The 21,341-nt window shown below is 34.5% G+C and overlaps 4 protein-coding genes across 5 annotated transcripts in view; 1 reads left to right on the top strand and 3 right to left on the bottom strand.

Moving 5' to 3' along the window:
• Window positions 1–865: 865 nt before the first annotated feature.
• Window positions 866–4,637, bottom strand: LOAG_05229 (the record flags this gene model as incomplete). Of its 2 annotated transcripts, none has more annotated exons than XM_020446792.1 (11): window positions 866–1,256; window positions 1,378–1,528; window positions 2,095–2,240; window positions 2,737–2,901; window positions 3,006–3,083; window positions 3,165–3,243; window positions 3,351–3,457; window positions 3,564–3,696; window positions 3,910–4,100; window positions 4,221–4,360; window positions 4,535–4,637. In XM_020446792.1, 11 exons carry the CDS (start codon window positions 4,635–4,637, stop codon window positions 1,026–1,028), a joined length of 1,524 nt encoding a protein of 507 aa, XP_020302911.1. The 2 variants fall into 2 exon arrangements, with proteins under 2 accessions (XP_020302911.1, XP_003140814.1); XM_003140766.1 differs by having other exon boundaries at window positions 1,026–1,256; window positions 1,378–1,522.
• A 1,047-nt stretch (window positions 4,638–5,684) lies between these two features.
• On the bottom strand, window positions 5,685–8,096 carry LOAG_05228 (hypothetical protein; the record flags this gene model as incomplete). Its single annotated transcript, XM_003140765.1, has 5 exons — window positions 5,685–5,756; window positions 6,061–6,229; window positions 6,523–6,637; window positions 6,811–6,878; window positions 7,960–8,096. 5 exons carry the CDS (start codon window positions 8,094–8,096, stop codon window positions 5,685–5,687), a joined length of 561 nt encoding a protein of 186 aa, XP_003140813.1.
• Window positions 8,097–8,965: 869 nt separating this feature from the next.
• Window positions 8,966–14,917, top strand: LOAG_05227 (NAK/BIKE protein kinase). The gene is made up of 17 exons (XM_020446791.1): window positions 8,966–9,400; window positions 9,740–9,832; window positions 9,902–10,023; window positions 10,486–10,591; window positions 10,734–10,879; window positions 10,978–11,058; window positions 11,303–11,417; window positions 11,493–11,645; window positions 11,955–12,058; window positions 12,342–12,569; window positions 12,678–12,738; window positions 12,995–13,067; window positions 13,405–13,516; window positions 13,609–13,759; window positions 13,980–14,061; window positions 14,261–14,391; window positions 14,614–14,917. The coding sequence occupies exons 1-16, from the start codon at window positions 9,331–9,333 to the stop codon at window positions 14,277–14,279; spliced, it is 1,716 nt and encodes a 571-aa protein (XP_020302910.1). The 5' UTR covers window positions 8,966–9,330; the 3' UTR covers window positions 14,280–14,391; window positions 14,614–14,917.
• A 1,230-nt stretch (window positions 14,918–16,147) lies between these two features.
• The window catches only part of LOAG_18528 (amino acid permease), a 9,342-nt gene continuing 4,148 nt past the window's right edge, over window positions 16,148–21,341 (bottom strand). Inside the window, exons 14-27 of the mRNA XM_020451191.1 lie at window positions 20,746–20,842; window positions 20,430–20,606; window positions 19,837–19,956; window positions 19,516–19,620; window positions 19,193–19,367; window positions 18,949–19,029; window positions 18,618–18,756; window positions 18,301–18,467; window positions 17,965–18,084; window positions 17,482–17,604; window positions 17,200–17,402; window positions 16,921–17,014; window positions 16,573–16,681; window positions 16,148–16,378 (exon numbers count right to left, since the gene is read on the bottom strand). Coding sequence (XP_020305050.1) covers window positions 16,275–16,378; window positions 16,573–16,681; window positions 16,921–17,014; window positions 17,200–17,402; window positions 17,482–17,604; window positions 17,965–18,084; window positions 18,301–18,467; window positions 18,618–18,756; window positions 18,949–19,029; window positions 19,193–19,367; window positions 19,516–19,620; window positions 19,837–19,956; window positions 20,430–20,606; window positions 20,746–20,842 — 1,814 coding nt within the window. The 3' untranslated portion in view covers window positions 16,148–16,274. The remainder of the gene's footprint in view (window positions 16,379–16,572; window positions 16,682–16,920; window positions 17,015–17,199; window positions 17,403–17,481; window positions 17,605–17,964; window positions 18,085–18,300; window positions 18,468–18,617; window positions 18,757–18,948; window positions 19,030–19,192; window positions 19,368–19,515; window positions 19,621–19,836; window positions 19,957–20,429; window positions 20,607–20,745; window positions 20,843–21,341) is intronic.

Below are 21,341 nucleotides of genomic sequence, written 5' to 3'. Positions count from 1 at the left end.
TTAAAATAAAATTCATACAATATCGACCAGACAAGATGATGCATCCATGCAAATAAAATTAAGCCGATAAGGAGGATGTAAGCTAACAAAGGGGAACACCACAGAGAGATTTCGGTGTTTTCGCACGTCCGCAGCATGAACCATACCAAATGTCAGCTAACCTCCATGATGACCATGGTGGAACTTACCAAAGCTCCTCCTCTATACATACGCTCAGAAGAAAACACTTTTTGCCTGTCACAGGTGTGACATCTATATAATACAGGTGTATAAAAACATGCGCGTATTTGAATGCAACGCGTGTCAAAATTTCAAAGCAATCGCTGAAAAGCTTTAGGAGATTTAAGATCTTAGGCAAACGAATTTACATTTCATTCATATAGATTATTTTATTGAAAAGTGTATTACACAGAGTTATTTGCTGCATATAAGAGAAAAATAAATTGATTTTCAAAGCTTTTCAGATCAAAATCAAATCAATTGTTTTGCCACACTTATTTCCAGCCAATAAATAAACTTTAAAATTTGAGAAAGAAAGAAACGATTCATCGAAAGAAACGAATCATTCGCAATGCATTTTACGCATGCTTTTTGTGAAAATACGGTATGCAAAGATATCGATGCGTATATTTTTACGATCGCTCGATAATAGAACGCTCAAAAATTCAAAAATGACTCCAGTCATGAATAAATGTATTCAGAAAAGTATAGAGAGTTGAAAACGATCAGTGGCCTAGTTTAACGTTAGATTATAGGGAATATTTGAGAGCTTGAGCATGAATCATTTTCAGAAGGTCAATTCACGCTAATTTTTGGCATTTAATGCCTGGTCGACGAAAGGTATGCTGTATTAAATCACTAAGTGGTTCACACAGTCCTGATTAACTTCACCATGTTTGAAATTCCCATACTTTTCTTCGGAAAAAAAATGAAAAGTAAAAATTCCAGAACTTCGGAAAATCCCTAAAATTACGCCCTTTGTTAAAACCATACTTCAAACTAACGAATTCGCATATAAGAGGCAATTATCTAAGCGCTGACTTGGAGCGATGAATTGCTGATGGGAACTTTTTGTAAGTCTGGTTAGATCTGATGGATCGTTTGACAGATTGATGTCTTCTGGTACCTGTTGGAATAAACTGTCGTGGAATAATGTTACTTGGTGGAACCCACGGAACTAAATGTGATCGTCGGGACATTTCATCAAATTTCATGATTCGACCTTGTAACGATTCGTTGAAATGGCGCTCACTTTCCTGGAAAATTACGTTGATCCATTTTCCGTAGCTAAATAACTTTTAATTTAACGTTAAAGTGGCAATTATTTACTACACCCTTTATTTACAGAAAAAAATCGGGAAATTTGAAAAAAAAAACCTTTATTTGAAGCCAAACATCATAAGCTTCTCTCGACAGTGCTTCTTTATACTCCTTTGTATTCCTACTTTGGATTTCCTCCGTCCTCCTGGATTTGAGTAACTTGCGTCGCGCTTCCGCATTTCGGATTTTATTTTTTTCATACCTCAAACTGCTTTCATTTTCCTTATTTTCCCATGCAATAATTGAATTCGTTGAAATAATTGCACAATAAATGCCATAAAAGCAACAAAGAAATATTCAACAAAAAAAAAAAAAGTAATTGGCAAATATGTCGATTCGCCTTTTTCTAAACATTTTGAATGTTGTCCTCATCATCGATCCGTCAGCCCTAATACCATAATATCGAGAGATGATTCCTCACTGAATAACCTATCAGTGGGTGTGAATAGCAAAATACTCCTATGCCACTGTTTCCTTAATGTGAAATAAGCTCACCGAACATTTTCTTATTATATGATGGTCAGCTTTATCAATTATCACTTCTATGCTATCCTCTTATTAGCTGAACATGCGGTTGATTCCTTAAGTAAGAGTAGCACAAAATAAGTATGCCTGGTGTACCTTAGACTGTCAGAAGATCGAAAGCTGGACATAAGGAGCAGGGCAATTCATTTCAGAATTTGTTACTGTTTAGATATATTTTAGCTCATCTTCCGTCAAATCACAGAGACCGAAATAAGAAGGACAAGATAAACATATCTTTAAACTTTTTACCATGTGTTGAATGCCTTCTGAGCCTCATTGTTTCTTATTTCCATTTCGTGTTTCTTTTTCAGTTCATCATTTTCTTTATTTTGTACGCACTGTTTCCGCTCCTTCGCAAACTTTTGCAGTCGATCATTTTTCCATGCTTGAAACATCTGGATTCAAAAAGTAAACTACACCTCTTACTTTTAAGGTTAATCCATTTCCAGTTGCTAATACCATAAAAGGACTTTGTTATTACTAAGCTGACATGCTTAACATTATTTGAGTGCTACCGCCACAAATGTTTGACCGTCTCATGTTTCGCTATATCTCAAAATATTATAATCTTGCGTGTAGCAGTTTTCTCGGACAGAAAAGCTATCGTAATTGCTGAACGCAGATAGATTTTAATGGATTTCATGAGAAGTCCTGAAGATGTGTCGTCCAACCTTCTTTTTAGAAAGGTTTATCTCATGTGATTGAATCCCTTTTTTTTAATGTTCCAGTTTCTCGCCTTTTTCTAACAGTTTCATGCATATTTTCAAGGATGTATTCCTGTGAAGCTTCCCGATCGCTCTCAAGCAATGACATTTTCAAGGAGATGAAGGCTACGGAAGTCAAATTCAAAATTACTCATTTTTCCCGCTTTCCGCATTTCCTTTAACCCACCTGAGTCGCTTCCTCCTTCTTTCTTTTCATTTCCTCCATCTTCTCTTTCGCCAAAGCCTCCGCTTTTTCCTTTTTGGTTCTCCTCCTTTCACGCATCGCTTCATCGCTTTGTTGCTTCCAAATTTCATAATTTCTCTCAGCTTCCTTTCTTCTCTCCTCTCTGGCCTGTAATTTAACCACTCAAAAATTTGAGAAAAAATGCAAAAATCTGGTGAGGCGAAGACCGACTTAATTAGATAATAACGGAAATTTATACATTTATATAATACCTTTCTTTCATCCTCTTCTTTCTCTTTCTGTTTTCGTCGCTTTTCTCTTTCTTGTCTCAGTTTTTCTCGAAACCATTTCTGGAATTCTTCTTTAAATATTACCAATTATTGCAAATCTCTTCCGTTTTTCTTTTCAAATTATCGGAAAATGACTTTTACCTCATATGCTGCTTTCTCAGAAGGACTTTCACTGAGAGCGATAGTTCTCGAATATTTTTCAACTGGTTTCCTCAGTTCGCTGAAGTTTATGTAATATTAGCAAACGTCTTTTCCATTGTATATCTTTTATGGCTTTATTTCAGTTAATGTGAATTTGAAGTTTATTTAGATTTCAGCAGCCTTTACCTATCTGTTTTGTTTCTTGAGATTGTGTATGTCGATCGCATTCGCATTGTATCACGTAAATTTCCCTTAGATACTTGCCTTTCCGTTGCTTTCGTCTTCTTGATAGCCTGAATAAGCCAGAGTTTGTGACCTTCTGGTCATTAAAAACTTGTCCAGTTTAAGATCTTCAGTAGAGATTTTGAAATTTTTCAAATTATTTTAATGATATCCTACCGACGAATTTGATGCTACACCAGAAGATTGGTTTTTCTGTCTTACTGTCGTTATCGATCGATCAGAATCTTGTCCATTTGCAATCGCGATGGTATTATTTTCAGGTTTATCATTATCTGTTTCTAGTTTTTGTCTGAAATTATCGAAGCATTTCAAAAGGAAAGGTCAGTACTGAGTATATGATTGGGTGTATGGAACGATGAAGGCCTTAAATTTGACAGGAAAAGTGATCAACTTGGTCTGTCTATGTTAGCAAATGGTTAACGTCAGCCATATACTTGGTGCTTGTTAAGGCTAAGTAATCATGCAAATTCTTTTTTAGTTCCAAAATTAGGAAGGAAGTAACATTTCCTCCCTGGACTTATTCTCAGTTCTATTTGCATCATTGTTGTCGGAGTTAGACTTTTTCTCCTCCTCTTCTTCCTCCTCTTTCTTCCCATCATCACTTCTTCCTTCTTTCTCCTCTTCCTTCTCATCATCACTTCCTCTTTCCTCTTCACATTGTCGTTGCCAGCGCTTCACAATTACATCACTTTTCTAAACCATTCCTTTTCATTTTTAGGAAAGATTGTCAGTTTTTAAGGCTTGAACGCTGTGATTTCTTCTAGATTCGATAAATTTGAAATATTTATCCTTTAAATGGCTGAAAAAGATGACTGGAGGACGTGTATTCGTAAAGTCAAGTCCGGGAGATAGCAGAAACGAATCGTTTGTTGCACCTGCCGTAACTACCTGTCCATGTCGGCCATGTCTTGTTGTTGGCCTCTCCACCAGTTGCGTTTGTTTTAATCGCTCAGCTGAAATATGCAATCTTAAAGTTGGTAAACTGTGAACCAAGTTGTATGAAATAAAATCTTGACGACAGTCTTGCTTTCGAGTTATTGTAGATAAGTAACACAGGTATGTAACACCCTAAAAATCCACAACGATCACTTTTGATTGGAAAGCATAGCAAGACTGAAAGCAACGACCTTTCTGAATCATATTTCCTTTTTTGAACCGAATTCCCAGCATTTCGTCAAGCGCATCACTATATCTGGTACTATGTTTTCGTGGTATCTCTTCATCCTTCATTCTGTTATCTCTTTAAGTACTGAAACCCGTTACGACAAATTTTACTGATATCTGTGAGAAGCTAACGTAAACATTAACGGGTTTTTGTGATCAGTGTCCAAATCATTGATGGAAAGATGTTATTTTAAGCGAAATAGTTTAAACTACAATCACTATAGAATTTCTTTATATTTGGGTTCAGAGAATGAAACTTATCCGTGACAGCTGAAAATGACCTAAATTTCTCAAAAACATCAAAAAAACAATGAATTCAGGAGGCATCAAAATCACGAATAATTTTTCGAGACAGTAATTAAAATGAGGTTAGCCATTTGCCAAATTTATAATATTCCTATGTGGTACAGAATTTTGAAGTTAGTAGTCCATTTAAAAAATGTATGTAAAACTTAAGAAAATTAGCGGAATCTAGAAGTCGATAGCTCTTGAAACGATTATGAAACAAAAAAAAAGAAAAATTTGAAGAGTAAAAAGATTGAAGACATCGAAATAATAACAAAACGAAGAGCAAATAAGGGAGTTGGTAATATTCTTAGAGGCCTTGTGTTATAACCATAGCAACCAATGGACGCTTCAGGAGTGGAACTTTTGAAATCCTATGGCGAAATTCCATGAATTTGCTCCCTTGAACCATTTTCCAGGTTTCTGCTACTCGCATGGTGTAGCTCGAGGATTAATGGTCCATTTAAGAAATGTAGGATTTAAAAAACGGAAATCCAGATGACGGTTTCTGAAATCAGATTTCTGAAACTGATAGCTGGTTTTTCTGTTTAAACAATCCATCATCATGAACCTACAGAAATTCAATCCAAGCACATTCTAATATTGAAAGTTTTGATGGCACAGGACATTATATGCAAATTTTATTCTCAGACAAACACTTTAAAAGTAATATCTGTGGCAATGGAATTATAACCCCAGATAGTTTCAAATGGTAATTAACACATGCATTGATAAATTAAAAGATGGCGCATCTATGCCAGAATTATCACTTTATTTAACATACAAGCAATATTAGTAAAAGATCCCAAAAATATCATTTGCTCTATATCAGAACAACTTCATAGGGCTGATATGAGGGAGATATCGACGTTCACCCACGTACGTTGGTGGTCCACTGACCTAAAATGACAAATTTATCTAAATTTACAGAAAAGGAGTATTAAATAATAGAAACATTGTTTTTTAGACAATTAATATATTCATAAGATTTGTGTCATTCTTTCCGTTTTAGGACTGTTATTTTTTTTCTAGATCTACTTATAGGTGAATTGTCCTGTGCATCAAAGAATAACCTTTGCTTGTACAGTCTTTAAAATCTCGGAGACTGCCGATTATTTCAAAGCGAATTTTGGGTAGCAATTCATGAAAACAATGAAAGCGCACTCATGCTACAACAATATAAAATCTAAAAACGGCATATTACTTGTGAACCAACAACACTATCTTCTGTAAAACTTCCATTAAATTCATAGCCACGTTCATCGCTTTTGCGATTGTAAATGTAGTAAATGACAAGCATGGCGATTGCTGTGAATAGTATCGCAGAAACGAATATTAACAAAAGTATAATCATCAAATCATAACTTCCGCTCCTGGAATGACTTTTTTTTGACAGCTCATAGTTCAGTTCATCAATAATTTAAAAAGAAAGTTGGCAGAAGCATTTAGAGAAATTCCTGGATTTAGGACTCAATTTTCCAAAACAGAACCTTGCGTATGCCCTAGGACGAATGATAGCACATTAAAATATCACGTGAAATTTGATATTCTAAAATTAATCTATTCATCAAATCGTATTGACACCAATGATAAGAGTTGTTTATAATGATTGCTACGATTCTGGAAAATTCTCTCTGGACATTTCACTTAAATACACTTAACAAACCGTTTAACTTCTTGAAATACACAACAACCGTTTGGGCAGCATCCAATATTACATAAATATGTGATTGGATTGTCGCTGGCCACATTTTTGTAGTAACATAGGTAACCACCATCATCTAAAACAAAACTTTTTCCTACAGTTTCCATTTCTTTTCTAAATTAACAAAAAACCCCCGCATAATTCACTCAATCGAAACCCATTCGTCAATTTAGATTGAACTAGAACTTCATCACATGCATATTTCAACTCCGCCAGAGAAAGCCTTTTGAAGTGTCGAACTAGACTTACTGGTTTTTTCATGATATATTAAACCGCTCAGATTCTTTCTGATTTCACTTGGTGTTGTTGAAATCAATCTGAAACAGAATTTCTGTCACAACTCATTTAAAAAATGCATCTTTTTTCAGCCGAAATAATTTTCTTACATTCATAATCATATTCATCCAAAATAATGTGGATCTGTCCACCCTTACTTAATGAGCTATCATGAAATTTTTAAAGAGGTTTTGAACTAGGCAATAACCAATGTTTCTGTCCTTCAACAAAGAACAGTCTCATCAGTATGATGATTATCATTGAATGGTTATGATTGTCGATGAATATCAGTAGTAATAACTTTACGCTTTGCTAACCTTCACTATATGAAATTTCAGCTTGTTAGCTTGTTAGGCTGACAGAATGGAAGTCAGTTCAGACACACACATTCAGGATAATAGAAACTCAAAAGCTGATGAAGCATTCAATTAATAACTCAGCACACTTCAATTTCAACCAAATAAGGAAAAGACTTGCGCAGTAATTGCATGTGCCATGTGACTTTGTTCTTGTTCACTCGGCAGAAAATTACTCCAGCGAAAAGTCATCTATAACGAATTAATTTCGTTTTGTAAGCATAATAAGACAGCCTAAAATTCATATCAGCGATTAATGATAGTTCCCACACTTGAGTTACGCTCAAAAAAAAGACTAATCAGAAGTTCCGCTTTTGAGCCATGTATTTCAGATAATTATATGCAATTATCTAAGACAATTAACAAAGCACGGCGACCTTATATGATATAAAACTTAAGATTTGAACTCTTATCATCCTTTCTGAATCAAATGGACGAAGATGTTAATTAGAACAACCAGAAAATATCATTAATAAAATTAAAAAGTTTAACACTAAAATTCAAGTTAAATATGAAGATACTTACCTAAGGAGCAAGGCGGAAGTGTCAAATTTTTCGGCCTGAGCAAACGCGAAAGAGTATTACAGAGGAGATGGGAGCTCAGCAAATAAGTAATGTGGAGAAATGATTAAGTACGCGTGGTGTAGTCGGTGTATATGTTTGTTAAACTGTGCAATAATGTGAATTGACCGAGCAGGTGAATTGACCAAGCAGGACAGCTATTAAGTCACCACTTTAAATCTGTTTGCTTACGGGTTTGAATTACTTTTGTAGCAACACTTCACTACCCTGCGTCCATATCGCTCGGCGTTCTTCCGAACGAGCCCTACTACCATCCTGTTTATCTGTTTCCTTGTCACCCTTCATCATTTGACATTCATCCTTGTACGTTCCTTTCCTCATCTAATTTTCAACAAATCTGTGATATCATTTTCATCATTCTCTGTCACTCTCCGAGACACATGTCCTACAATTAATCACTGCTAAATTGGTCACATAACTAAATTCAAACTGACATATTTACCACCGAATATATAGTACAATTCCTGTTTCTCGAAATCCCCAAAACAAACTTTAATTGTTTTTCAGCAAGAAGTTTGCATATTAAACGCGGGAAAGAATAATGGTTGCTGTTGATTCCAACTTTGGAACATGCGAAACTTTGAACTAATAAAATGAGATATCATTGAGTGACCTGATGTAATCATATATTGGTTACTTTGAATGCCCCTAGAAGGAAGAATCATCCATGGTGTAATTAATATCTTTGCAATTTCTATCCACAAACAACTATTTGCCACAGATCTCGCCAGCAAAGATAACCGCATAGAGTCTGTCATTATTGCACACCCTAAGGAAACTATCTGTGACAAAGCACTCCAAAAATGAGCACTTGTGACGTTGATGGACCGAGGAATACACCGGAGAAATCAGTTCTTTACCAGTATTTCTGGAAATATTTCACCGGAACGAATTTCGCTCAATTTCTTCACCGTTCAGAATCTAAATAACCCGGTCTCGACACGAAAACGAGTGATCGATACTGAGTTGAGGAATGTCTACTAGTAATCAGGCACACATGGGAGTTGATTTCCACGGCGTTAACGTAAGATGTAAGAATTGACGGGATGCTTATGCGTAAGATGAGAGGTGTGCGGAATGTTAGCTTACATCAAACCGGCTTGAAGATAAAGAGTTGGAGATAGACGGTTTGAATAACTCTGAACACTACCGGACTTTTTTTCACGTCGAAGGCACTGAAAGATAAGGTTACCAACAGATTTTAGTAGAAAAAAAGGAAGGAATTCGCGAAATAAATGGTAGAGTAATAGAAGTTTACGAAATAACACGATGATGGGGTATTAAAAGAGTTTCTGTTACCAGGGTTAGCTTAAATGTTCGCTTGAATGATAAGAGAAGTGGCAGCATTTTGTTGGGATATTCGGTACGAAACAGGTTCGAGTTTTGGAAATTACGAGTTTCCTGACTTCTAATTTCATGTCGTTTTATTCGTTCTTAACTTGATGCATCTAATCAGTACATCCACTTTTCATTGTTATGGAAAGAACTGAGTCAATGGATTACAAAAAGGGCTCTCGCAGTTCTTGATGATAACGTTATTCTGCTAAGGACTGAAATGCCACTGAATTTATTTGGGATAGGTGCTGGGGGTGTGAAGTCACAACAGCCCGATAACTTTTCCCGAGGTTTGTGCTGTATTTTTTATGTACTTCATGTCATTCTCCTTTTTACATCCTTCGAAATTCAGAAATCGGTTTAAATCCAGGAGGTCAAACGCTTGATCTAAAAACGCTTATGAAGCAGTAATATGCATTATGAAGCAACAGCCAAGTGGAATTCAGCAAGCGTTGTCGAGTTTTCAAATGTTGTGTTTTTCGTTGTAGGAAAAAAATATGAAAGTATTATTATGATTTTACCTTGTGGTAACAGTTCCACTTTTTATTGTTTGTAATACCTTAAACCATCCAGTATTTCATTTATAATATATTAGGTAATCATCTTTTTGACATCGTCTTTTTCTACAGGAAATACTGGCACTTCTGACGGGAAAGATTGGCGTGGATCAGTTGTAAAACTACCTAATCACACTGTAACGTTGGACAAAAGACTTGCTGAAGGTAAAATATAAAATTCTGTTGTGGAATCCTTTACCGGATAATTTCAACATCTACCTTCTTAACAATCAGGTGGATTTGCGATTGTGTATTTGGCAAGCGATAAGCAGGGGCGTCATTATGCGCTTAAAAGGCAGTTTATTAGTGATGATGTTCAACAGTTGGAGGCATGTCGAAGAGAATGTCGCATCGTTGTGAGTTTTTTATGTCATCAGTTGATGAAGTTTCGGCTTTGAGGATATGTATATAACAGCTCATGTTACTCTCAAACGCGACTGAAAGTAGCTTTTTACTGTCATAATTAAGTAGTATTTGTATTGATTTCTATTTATAATCGCTGTGTACTGCGACATTATTAGTAGAAAAACTTTGATTACTCGATCTGAGGTAATCATGAAGTAGTGCTTCCAAATGATTTGTGAATAAAGAATAGTTATTAAAATCAACACATTGATATTTAAAAGTTCCTTTTGCGATGTTTCTTTTGCAGTGTTTTCTTTTGCGATGTTTCTTATATTTCCATAATTACATCTGCTTCTGTTACAGAAATAATGATTAAATTTAGTTTTCATATTTTGTTTGAAATATAATTCTGTATGTATAGTTGAGTGTTTAAAATTTGGAGGTATTTATAAATTTATGATATATACATTTAGAGTTGCTTAGCGGGACACAAAAATATTGTGTCGTATATAGATCATATGATACTGAAGAATAATTGTGGTGTATATGAATGTTCACTTCTTACTACTTATTATAAAAGTTTGTCTACTTTCTTTTAAATTGTTTTCATTTATATTCCGTTATTTAGGCAGTATTTCCCAAAAATTGGTCGTACTGCATAATTTCCTTTTCGTAAAATTGCAAATTTTTAGTTTAGAAATAAACTGTTGCTTTTTTTCAGGTGGTGTATTGCAACTGATGAATGAACGACATTTAGCTGGACGTTGTCTATCGGCAAATGAGATTTTGAAAATTTTTTGCGACGTATGTGAAGCAGTTGCGCGATTGCATCATTCTCAAACTCCAGTGATTCACCGTGATTTAAAGGTTTTTCATTATCGCTGGTTCTTATGCAGAACATATAATAAAAAGTGACAAGTTAAGCTTTTTTTTTTCGTTTTTTCCTTTATACTACGTAATTGAAGGCTGAAAATGTTCTGATCGATGAACAGCGTCCTGGTGCACCAGTGTATGTTCTGTGCGACTTCGGAAGCGCTACGACAAAGGTTATTTTTCGCACTGTTTACTATTTGTTCATCGTTTTCTTGTTTTTCAAATGGCTGAGTCGTTCAGTGTTTTCATTTTTTAGAATAAGTGTTTTCTGTCAAAGAACTTTGTGTATCATTTATATAATAGACATTCTGATTAGATTTTTTGTTATTAATGACAGCCTTTTGCCTTAGCATTTTAAGGATTAAATTTTTATGACGAAATATCAAGCAAAGCTACTCACTTTATTCCTTTCTGAAGGTTTTGTCATCGGACACACAATCACTGCAGTTTATTGAAGAAGAGATTCATCGCTATACGACACTCGCCTATCGAGCTCCTGAAATGATAGATATTTACTCCGGAAAACCCATTGGTTCGTTTTGCCCGATTAAGTTTGACCAACATTAGTTATGTTGAACTGTCTCCAGAAAGATTTTTTGAATTTTAGGCACAAAGATTGATATATGGGCGCTTGGTGTTATGCTCTACAGGCTGTGCTATTTTAGTCTTCCGTTTGGTGAAAGTTCGCTTGCAATTCAAAATTGTTCTTATAATTTCCCAACTGAACCCAATTATCCGGAGGAGTTACGTGCCATCATAAGTAACTTATTTTACTTTTACTGACGAAATTTAAATTTCAGTTAAATTGTGGAATATGCTGTTCCCTCTATAACATCTGAACCCCGAACTGCTGATGTAGGATTTTTTTTTGCTGTCAAAACTCTATTCGATTTACATTGCGTCATTTCATTATTTGAAAGATTCTAGTAATGCGCTCCATTTTTGATATTGGACTAGTGGAAAATTAAGACAATTGATTGTACACATTCCCTTTCGAAATGGGTCAAAAAATTTGAAGATTTAAGGAGATATGGATAATTAATTCATTAACACATACTTGTATTTTTAGAAGTACTTCTTGATCCGGACCTTGTTCGCCGTCCAGATATTTATCAAGTTTCAACTCTTGCTTTTGAGGCTACTGGACAGCGCTGCCCCATTGGTAACTTAAATGTATGTGTTAATTTAATATAACGGCTATTTACTATGAATTTATTATCAGTGGAAATATTCTTGTTTTAATTATATGAAAAATTCGTGCTCTCCTTTAAGACATCCAAATGAACTAACTGGTATAACAGGTAGACAGAATCGCTAATCCAGAAAGTAATAATAATAATGACAATGGTTAAGAGTAGATATTGTTTGCATGTTGCGAAAAGATGCTGGGAATATTAAGTTTGTGCAGAGTCATTTATTAGCACTAATTTTCTTTATATTGGTAATCATCTTTCAGAAAGTCCCAGCATTGCGTCTAATTGATGCTTTGCAAAATTTGCGCCAGCAGGAAGTCAGTACAACAGCACTTTCGAGTACGTCAGCACGCATATCGACGTTTGCTAATTTTGATAACCGTGTTGCACCGAAGGAAACAGCCACTTCTATCAATCCGAGATTGAGACCAAAACCATATAGCAATACAGTTCGCTTGAATTTGGCCGATTCCAGTTCACGTTTGCTAGATGTAAACAGAGTTCACTTCCTATTTAATTTTTATAATCCCGTTACATCAATTAGTGTTTTAATTCATTTCATACATACTTACCACATTACTGATATCTTTTTTCTGCAGGTACCAATCAGTAAACAACAAAACAGTTCATCTTATCCAGAAATCGGTGTTGCACATGCAGGTATTCGAATTTTATTAGTTTTTCTGATTACATAGTCAATTTAGACCCCGGAATAATTTGTTAGACTAATGCTCGCATGTTTCCACCTCCGTTATGGTTGGTTTGACTTATTCTTCAATTTCCTGATTTCGTAACCCCTCAGTTCATTTTTATGGTACAAAAGAGACTCGTGTGTAAAAAGCAGTATGTGAAATATGCAATAATTTATGAATTTAAATGAACCCAACTGCTATTTGAAGACTGTTTGCTTATTAAGGATGTTCGCAGAAATCATCTTGTGGTATTGCAGGAGAATATGGCATTGAAACTCTGAAATCAAGTGCATTCAGGTTATTTCCATGTTTGTATTTGCAGTGGTTTTAGTCTAAGCGTTTTGTTTTTTTTCTGGCAGCTGCTTTTCTGTCTTCATATAATTGCTTGTTACATGTCCACATTGTATGTATATATAAGGCAGTGTACACCATCCTTCTAGCACCATCGTTCGATACAAAGTTCTCAGGTAGTCAAAAAGTCAGTACTCAATACTAACTAGCGGAAATTAGGCTTTCTGAACTACTGGAAGAAAAAAGAAGCTAGGAAATGATGTGATGCACTGTTTGACCAATTATTTCCCCATACCATAAGTCCGTGGTGTCACTAAGACGTGTTGAATTTATATCCTTTTAGACCATATAGTGCTTCGAGCGACAGCAGTAACAAAGTTGCGGCTGTAGGATTTACAATTGAACCTTTCGAGACAGTTGCTGTAACTGTTTCTTCTGTGAATTTACCAGTGGAGGTATGTTTAAGCACAATATTTTAACGGCATTTGGTTCTAATTCTTCAAGTATTTTTAGGAAAAAAATAGATGAAATTAGCATGTGGTTTCAGAATGATGACAAGTCGTGGAATCCTTTCTTAATTGCGCCGTTCAGCTCAGAAGGACGTAGTTCAGCTGTTTTACAGAATACTACAATGGATGACCGTAGTTTTGGACATTGTTTTGACAAACTACCGAGGCATTTAAAACACTTGGCATCAAGTAATTTTGACTTCTCTTGCTTTATGTTTGATCTACTTACTCAGCGATCGAAGACTGTTGAATAGTTTTCTAAGACTGATCTAGTTTTTCGTTCACTTCGTTTGCATTTTTACTTTTCAGTCAACTGTTATGTGAATAAAGCTTATTCACAAAACAATTGGCCGAGAGATATGAATGTTCTTTATTTTTCCGTGTTCACTTTAATTGGTAATTTCTAAAGGCAAGACGGTAGATGATGCAAATTTAGAAATTGATGAAAATGATCCATTTGCTGCAGCACCAATTCATCACAATCAAATGAGGTTTATTTTATTGTGAACTATTTCTTGAGTTTTTCACAATTTTCAAGTGAGATGTTAGCACATGGGAGGTTTTTTTAGTACTGTCTCTTCCAGTTGACCTACTCATCATTTTCGACACATGCATGCTTGATCTGAAATATGATTTAACACCCATGATTTAAGGGTCAGCATCTCGAAATATCATTTTTTATCGTTTTAGCTCACGCCGCAACTGTTGAACGAAAATTATCTTCAAGTACATATGTAGGCGACTTTCAATTCTGAAAATCCATTATTAATGGATTGACAGTTTCAGGGTTGTTGAACAGGTTTCCAGAATGAAAGATACAAGTAAGATTTTATTCTCACATCTCCCTGTATCCTATATTTGTTATATGATTGGTCGCCTTTAGTGTCTCACTTGATTTCTAAAATTAATACCAATTAATGAATTTCGAACTCATACAGATAGCAATCGTACTGTCAAGTCAATATTTAGGTAAAGTTCTTAGATAGATTATCTTGTGGTGAGGGTTCCTGTTAAGAAATTGCAATTGATTCAAAAATTTCCAGGTGCAGCACAGGAAAAAAGTCAGTCGAATGGTAGTGGAGTCTCTATTGTTAGACTCTGTTGTTAGTCATGAAATTCTCTCATCACCTTCAACTAACAGTAATAAACTTTGAATATTCCGTTCTTTATTGCTTGTTTTGAAAATAACACTTCGAATAAATAATGTACTCTTATTCAAAATTTGTTAGCACCTGACATATTTACAATGAAAACTTCAAGCTTGCGTTTCCATTTGATAAGACTGGAAGTAGTAGCGTTTCAATCGTGAAGAATAACTTAAATATATTAAGCGCTTTTCATCTTTTCCATCCGAATTTGTAACTATAGCCGCAATTTCGTCCTGTTTAGTTTGATTGTTTGACTGGTTGATCAAACAGTCAAAGCGAACATTCATCGCACTGGAAGAATAAAAGGAGTGCCTTATAAGAAAGTCCAATTCCTGAGGGAAATGTAGAGTAAGAACTAATCAACTGTAAGGCAAGAGCATAGCTTACGGCAATTGCTATTTTACTTGTCAAGCAATACAAAGAAACTCGTTGATGATGACATTGCCGTTGCTTCTTGGACTCCAGTAGCAATTAAGAGGAGCTCTGATTGTATCTATGTTAATATCTCCTGATCTTAATATTTCTGATTCTTCTGGCGGCCTCATAGTGGTGTCAATTTCAATTTTGTAATTTTAGTCCTATGTCAAAAACTTTTAGCCTTACTTTTGAATTTCATAGAGAGACTGTTGTAAGTCTACACAGTAACCCAAGTATTCATCTTTTGAAGAAGAGTAACGATTCACTTCGGCAAAAGTATTTTGCAAATACAAAAGTGGAGCACGATCATTGACCAACAGCCATATTACCAACTGAAATTGAAAGGCTTGAGTTTCCCCATGTATTTCTGCAATATTTTTTGTATTGCATAATTAGATTAATGAGCACCCCAAATCCCAAATCTTAATTAATTGCTTTTTTGCAAATTAGCAATTAGTCACTTTCTTATAGAGGTCATTGCTAAATGAACAGTAATTGCTGAGCAATCTCTGGAAACTCTTGGAGCAGATTAATTGCTAATTTCAACAAACTAATTTTGTTTTATCCATTATGCAGTTTATTCGCTTTTGATGTCATACAGTAGCAAGTTTCGTTACTCGCGTACAAATACAAAAAGCTGACAATATTCTGAGTTGCTTGTATTTTTTCTATTTTAAATTCGTAGAGTTTGCCTTACACTGTAACTGAATTCAAAAATTTCTGAAAGCATTTAAATTCGTAGAACGCTGTTACTTCGTAATTATCGAAATTATAAGGGTTCTCCAGTTGTGTGTTACAAGATGATTGCAAGCTTTTTTAATGAAATTATGCAAAGTCGGATGTCAGACACATTTTCAGATTAGTATCTGCTAAGTAGTAATTACACTAGATATTAACACTGCATACAAAATAAAAAACTTATGTACACTAAGTCAACATTTTACCAAAGGAAGTTTCCAAAGTTGCATGTATGTTGTTGTTGAACATTTTAGGACCGTACTGGTGACAGAATACTTGTATATTCTTGGAATCTATTATCTTTGGAGTCTTTTTACGCCTTTCGAGACGAAAGGAAGGTCGGATAAATTTTTTTTTACTTTAAATAAATGTGTAATAACAAAGGAAAAAAATGTAAAGAATCAAGAATATGTTGTGATAACTTCTTTGCCTGTTCCTCGTATAAATAAAATACGAGGAATTTTATCAGACAGTACTTCAAGGTAGTGCATGTAATCATCAAGACCTGAAATATTTTTAAAAGTTTGCTTGATTATTCAAATCTAACATCATTGTAAAAATTTTGAATATGAATCTCAAATAAATGTTTAGCCTTTGCATATCTCTAGCTAAGCTGTTTTCAAAAGTACACTGGAATATGAAAGAATGCGAAGTTTCGTCTTCACATATATCTATTTCACTTCGGTGTGGTTACATTACCTTCTTTGGCAACCGGAGGCTTTGGTAAATTGAGCAAAACTAGTTGACTGTCGGCGGAATTTGCAAGAATCAATTCATTCAGTCGAACTGCTGTGTGCATTTTGCGCACCTGTAATTTTATAAAAAATTAACTAACCTTTAATTTTACTCTGGAATAACAAACATTCAGTTTAGATGAATTTAACAATCAGCGTCTTGCAAAATTCCGTGAAACAGTAGAAGATTTGAGCTTATACAGTGGGTAAATCGTTAGCAAAACCTGTGAGTTAGGATAACAGTATTTTAATCGTAAATTTAACAGGCAGGTACATTAGGGAGAGTAATTCGTTAACTTAACTTAGTACATACTTTCTTTTTGTCGAGCATCCTGAATTTTTTGTCACGATCATCTTTGTCATTACCTCCTACCATTTCATTCTTCGATTCTGCTATTGTCACTCGCCTGTTGCAGAGGGATTATATAAAATAAACTGTAGATGACTTACTGAACAATTCAGCCTATTAAATTTGTTGTTGTGACAGAAGAATTTTGAAAACAGGTAAATAACTGAAAAACTGGAAACTAAAATTTGGAAGAATTTCATAAATTTTGAAAATTGTTTAGTTAGAAACAAAAGAAGAAGTTACTTTTCATCATGATTTGATGGCATTTTTTCCGACGATGATGCTACTTTCTTTAGCGGTGATACTTTTTCTTTCGACGATGTCGGCGTTTCCTCATTATCCTCATCATCATTTTTATCATCAGTCTTCCCCTTTGTTTCACTGTCCGTATCATTATCATCACTATTCAGCTTGCCATTTTGCTTCATTTCTGCCAATACCAAAGGCTAAATGTTTCAAATTTTTCATCAAAATCAAATTTTGTTCGCAAATATTTCGATTTCAGGAGATGACAATGCTTCTTACCGATATTTTACTCAATTTTCCTTTTATTTCACGCATTTCATGCATATATCGAGTTCTCTCCTCCATAAGAAGTGTCCTTTCGAAAGCATTCTTTGAAATTTTGGGGTCTGATAGTTCGATGACCTGGCAACACATCACAAAATGATTGTGAAACGAAAGGTGAAGCTAGTACAAACAGACTTTTTTAATGCTAAGTCTTTTAAAATTAACATTTTTATGAATGTATTTCGAAATTTCAGAATTCTTCATTAGATGAAAATTTTCTGTCCTCACCCTTATCTTCAATTTATTGGCCGAAATTCGAAGATTTTTGTCATATGACTGAATAACAGTAAAGCAAAATTTGTCGAGCTCAATTTAATCGAAAACTCCAACTTGAATTCTAAGTTAAAGTTTTGTTAAACTTACAATCCAAATAAACTAGAATTTTATTATAAAATAAACTTAATGGGAAATTTTCATATTGAAAGATGTCCGATTCACCATTATTCTGGCATCAATCCTTAGCTGATAAACATATTTCTGAAGATCTGCTTGCAGCTTTGTGTTATTATCCATTTCCTGCGCAATTGCTATCACTCGAAGTTTGCATCCCCGCCACACCTTGGAATAGAAATCATCATCTGCTGCTGATTGATAATTTTTAAAATTATCATACGTTCTTATCAAATACCAAATTTATGAGAAAAAAGTTCTGAAAATTATTGATCAAAGTAATCAACGGATTAATATGTTAACTTCGGATCTTTATAACTTTACTTCATTTAACAAATTGCTTTTTAGGAAATCTGCATAGAAACAAATTTATTTGAATTATACCTTGCTCTGAGTCAATAAATAAGCGATAAGTATACATAGACCGCCATCTTGTACAATCCAATAAACGTCAATGGTTCCAACAAGGCGAATAGCCGAAACTGGGAAATTAACAATATCTTTGGCAACAACAAGGCACATATCTGTTGCAACACCAACATGCAATTTATCTACAAATTTAGAGATTTACCAGAATGCAATAAGACTCTCCATATCTTCAGAGAAGTCAAAAGTCTTGAAAATTTTCCAAGTTACAAGGGGTTTTATAATAATTTTGAATAAGTTTTGCTTAAAATTCCTACTCTATTGGCCAAATTTACCGGTGAATGTATGATATTCTGAATCAATAGCTTCACGTGAAGAGCCGTGAGTGTGAACAGGCCAACTTAGCAGAAGTGTATTAGGTCGTAATCCACCCATTCCGACACTTTGAATTAACGTTGAAACACTTCCTCCAATCTATATCAGGTTTTTAGTTTATATTAAATGACCATTATGAAATTCATAACTAGTAATTTTCTTGATGATGGCCATTAAGCGTGGTCTAAAAAAAAAATGGTTTAACGGTTTCAGAAAAGGCCTAAATACAGCCGCATTACATTAAATCACTGGATAGTCCTTGGACGGACAGCACAAGAAAGTCACACTTACCTGTGTCTCACCGTACACCAATGTTTTTGCAAATCCACGAAGCCTGATTTGATTCATGTCAAATTCCATTCGTGCTTTGACCTGTTTGGGTTACTCGGAATTATGAGACTTTATCAAAGTTTTGTTTTCACCCCTTCTTGAACTATTAAGGAGGTTTTTTTCTAAACTTTCAAGTTTAAAACTCGTCGAATTTACAAAAATCGTACAACGGTTCAATGCCTGAGTCATAAAGCGAAGAACATACCTCTTCTGCTTTTTTCCTGTCATCGATAACTAGAGGATTGCCACGTATGAATGCAACAACAATGGTTAAGCCACGACTAGCTTTAAGCTGTGATGCTAAATTGATCAAATTCAAATAGCGCATATCAACAAGTTCTTTGGACCAAGGCATTGATAAAAGCAACAGTAACTGCGGTCTAAAATTACACCACAGATAACCAGTAAATGTTTCAGAAGTTTGATTAGAGGAAATAATTATAATATAGTGGCTCGTAAATACGAAATATATTTTCTATAAATATTGAGTTTTTAATTAAATTTGAAAATTACGACAAAGAAATGCACCGGAAATTCTTCGGATGTGGATCTTTCTCATTAATTTTCATCAATGAATATTGCGCTGTTGTCAAGGCTAAACCACGGATTCCATCGCCCCATTCTTTCTTAGCACTGAAAAATTAACAAAAGCTAAATTGTATGTAAATAATAAATAATACTTAACAGTACTCGAATCTTTTACTCGAATTCCGAAATCTTTTACTCGAATCTTTTACTCGAATCTTTTACTCGAACTTAACAGTACTCGAATTCCGCGATTCTTCCTTTTTTTCTCTCTTCTTTTTTCCTCACCGAAATTAAGTAAAAAAAGTCAATGTAATAATTTACCCCTTCCATTCGACATATTTGTATATAACAAGACAAAGCACACATGAAACAATTGCATAGTCCCAGTGGGTGCTAAACATGATGAAAAAGCAAAGTCCTGCACCAAGTAATGCTAAAGACCTGAAATTTAAGAAGTGGAGGAGTAAGTTTTTTCTACCATCTAAATTGAATTTCAGAATTAATAAGGAGTTTTATCAAAAATATTGCCAGAGGGAGGGGATGCTGTTGTAAAAGATAGATTAAACTTCGAATTTTTTAAGAATTATGTTACCTAGATGACTGCTTTGTCAGTACGTCAGTGCAGTACCTCATGGTCCCACACCTAAGGCTGTATACGGTCGTAATTAAAAAAAAAAAAAAAAGATATGACGACCAGGTGGAAAAAAACTGATGGTCCGGCCATTTAATCTAGTAAGAGGTTCAGATCGATGTGGCATTTTGTTCTATTATCTTTGTCAAAAACATCAAGAATTTGTTCAGCAATGTCATGTCTGTCGGATCATTGTAACCCCTAACTCTTATGGTAATGAGTACGTTGTGTCAGATTTGTTGCGATTATTTATAAAACCATTTTCTTCAATCTATATACTAACCAGTGGTAGAATTTGAATCGTGGTCTCCAATTGGGTGCACCGAGAAGTGAGTGCAATGCACAGATCAAATTCACAAATGCGTAACACATCAGGAAGAAGAAATCAACCACAGCAGCTATATGATCCATTGCGCCCATTAGTATTGATAATTCCGCTATTATAATCGTTATTACCAATCTGTTAAAAAACGAGGTTCTAAATCCATTCCGTCAAAAATCTAAGCATCAATTACTGAAATCTCAAGTGATGTCAACCGATAAACGACGATTTAATAACATTCGCTATAAAATAATTTTAGCAGTAAAATTATAAATACCCTTTGAATGGTTCGTTTTTGGACGTAACTTTTGCGAATGGTTTCAAAATTGGTATTACGTCATCTTTAGCAATTGATTGTAAGAGACGTGGTGCACCTCAAAAAAATAACAAAATCATATATATCGTCCAGGACCATATAGTTTTCTCCAAAATACTTATTTTTAATCCACTTTTCAAATTTTAAATTATATTAAGCTTCATTAAGTCTTTTTAGATTCAAGACTAAAAACAATTAATTCTATAGGATTTGCTTTACTTTTGCAGATTTTACAATAGCAAAAACTGAGGAAATAATTCTAAGCTTTCTAACATTACATACATAATGACATCAAATACATAAATTTTGGCATCTTACAGCATTAACCCCAATTCTGGTAGAAAACTTAGACGTTAAAAAGTCAGTCAAAAAATGAAACTTCGAAATGTATTTGTGCGTCTTAATTAGAAAGACTTTCGAACTTACTGCAGAGGCACTGAAGAGCAGCACCAAATGTCGACAGGAATGATCCAGCCAATAAAACCCATTCTGTGGGCCAAGCTAAATTGGCAACAATCATGCCACCACGTAATGATTGCCCATATCTGCAAAAATTT

This window comes from Loa loa (assembly GCF_000183805.2).
Source record: "Loa loa unplaced genomic scaffold supercont3.347, whole genome shotgun sequence".
Classification (NCBI taxonomy): Eukaryota; Metazoa; Nematoda; class Chromadorea; order Rhabditida; family Onchocercidae; genus Loa; species Loa loa.
The sequence above is the reverse complement of the archived record's forward strand: the minus strand, read 5'-3'. Positions and strand labels throughout refer to the sequence as shown.

Coding starts and splice junctions, on each gene's coding strand:
- LOAG_05227 (XM_020446791.1), top strand. CDS start 9,331: ATGCCACTGAATTTATTTGGGATAGGTGCTGGGGGTGTGAAGTCACAA. Junction 9,833..9,901: donor GGACAAAAGACTTGCTGAAG/GTAAAATATAAA, acceptor CTTAACAATCAG/GTGGATTTGCGATTGTGTAT. Junction 12,570..12,677: donor CCAGTTCACGTTTGCTAGAT/GTAAACAGAGTT, acceptor TTTTTTCTGCAG/GTACCAATCAGTAAACAACA.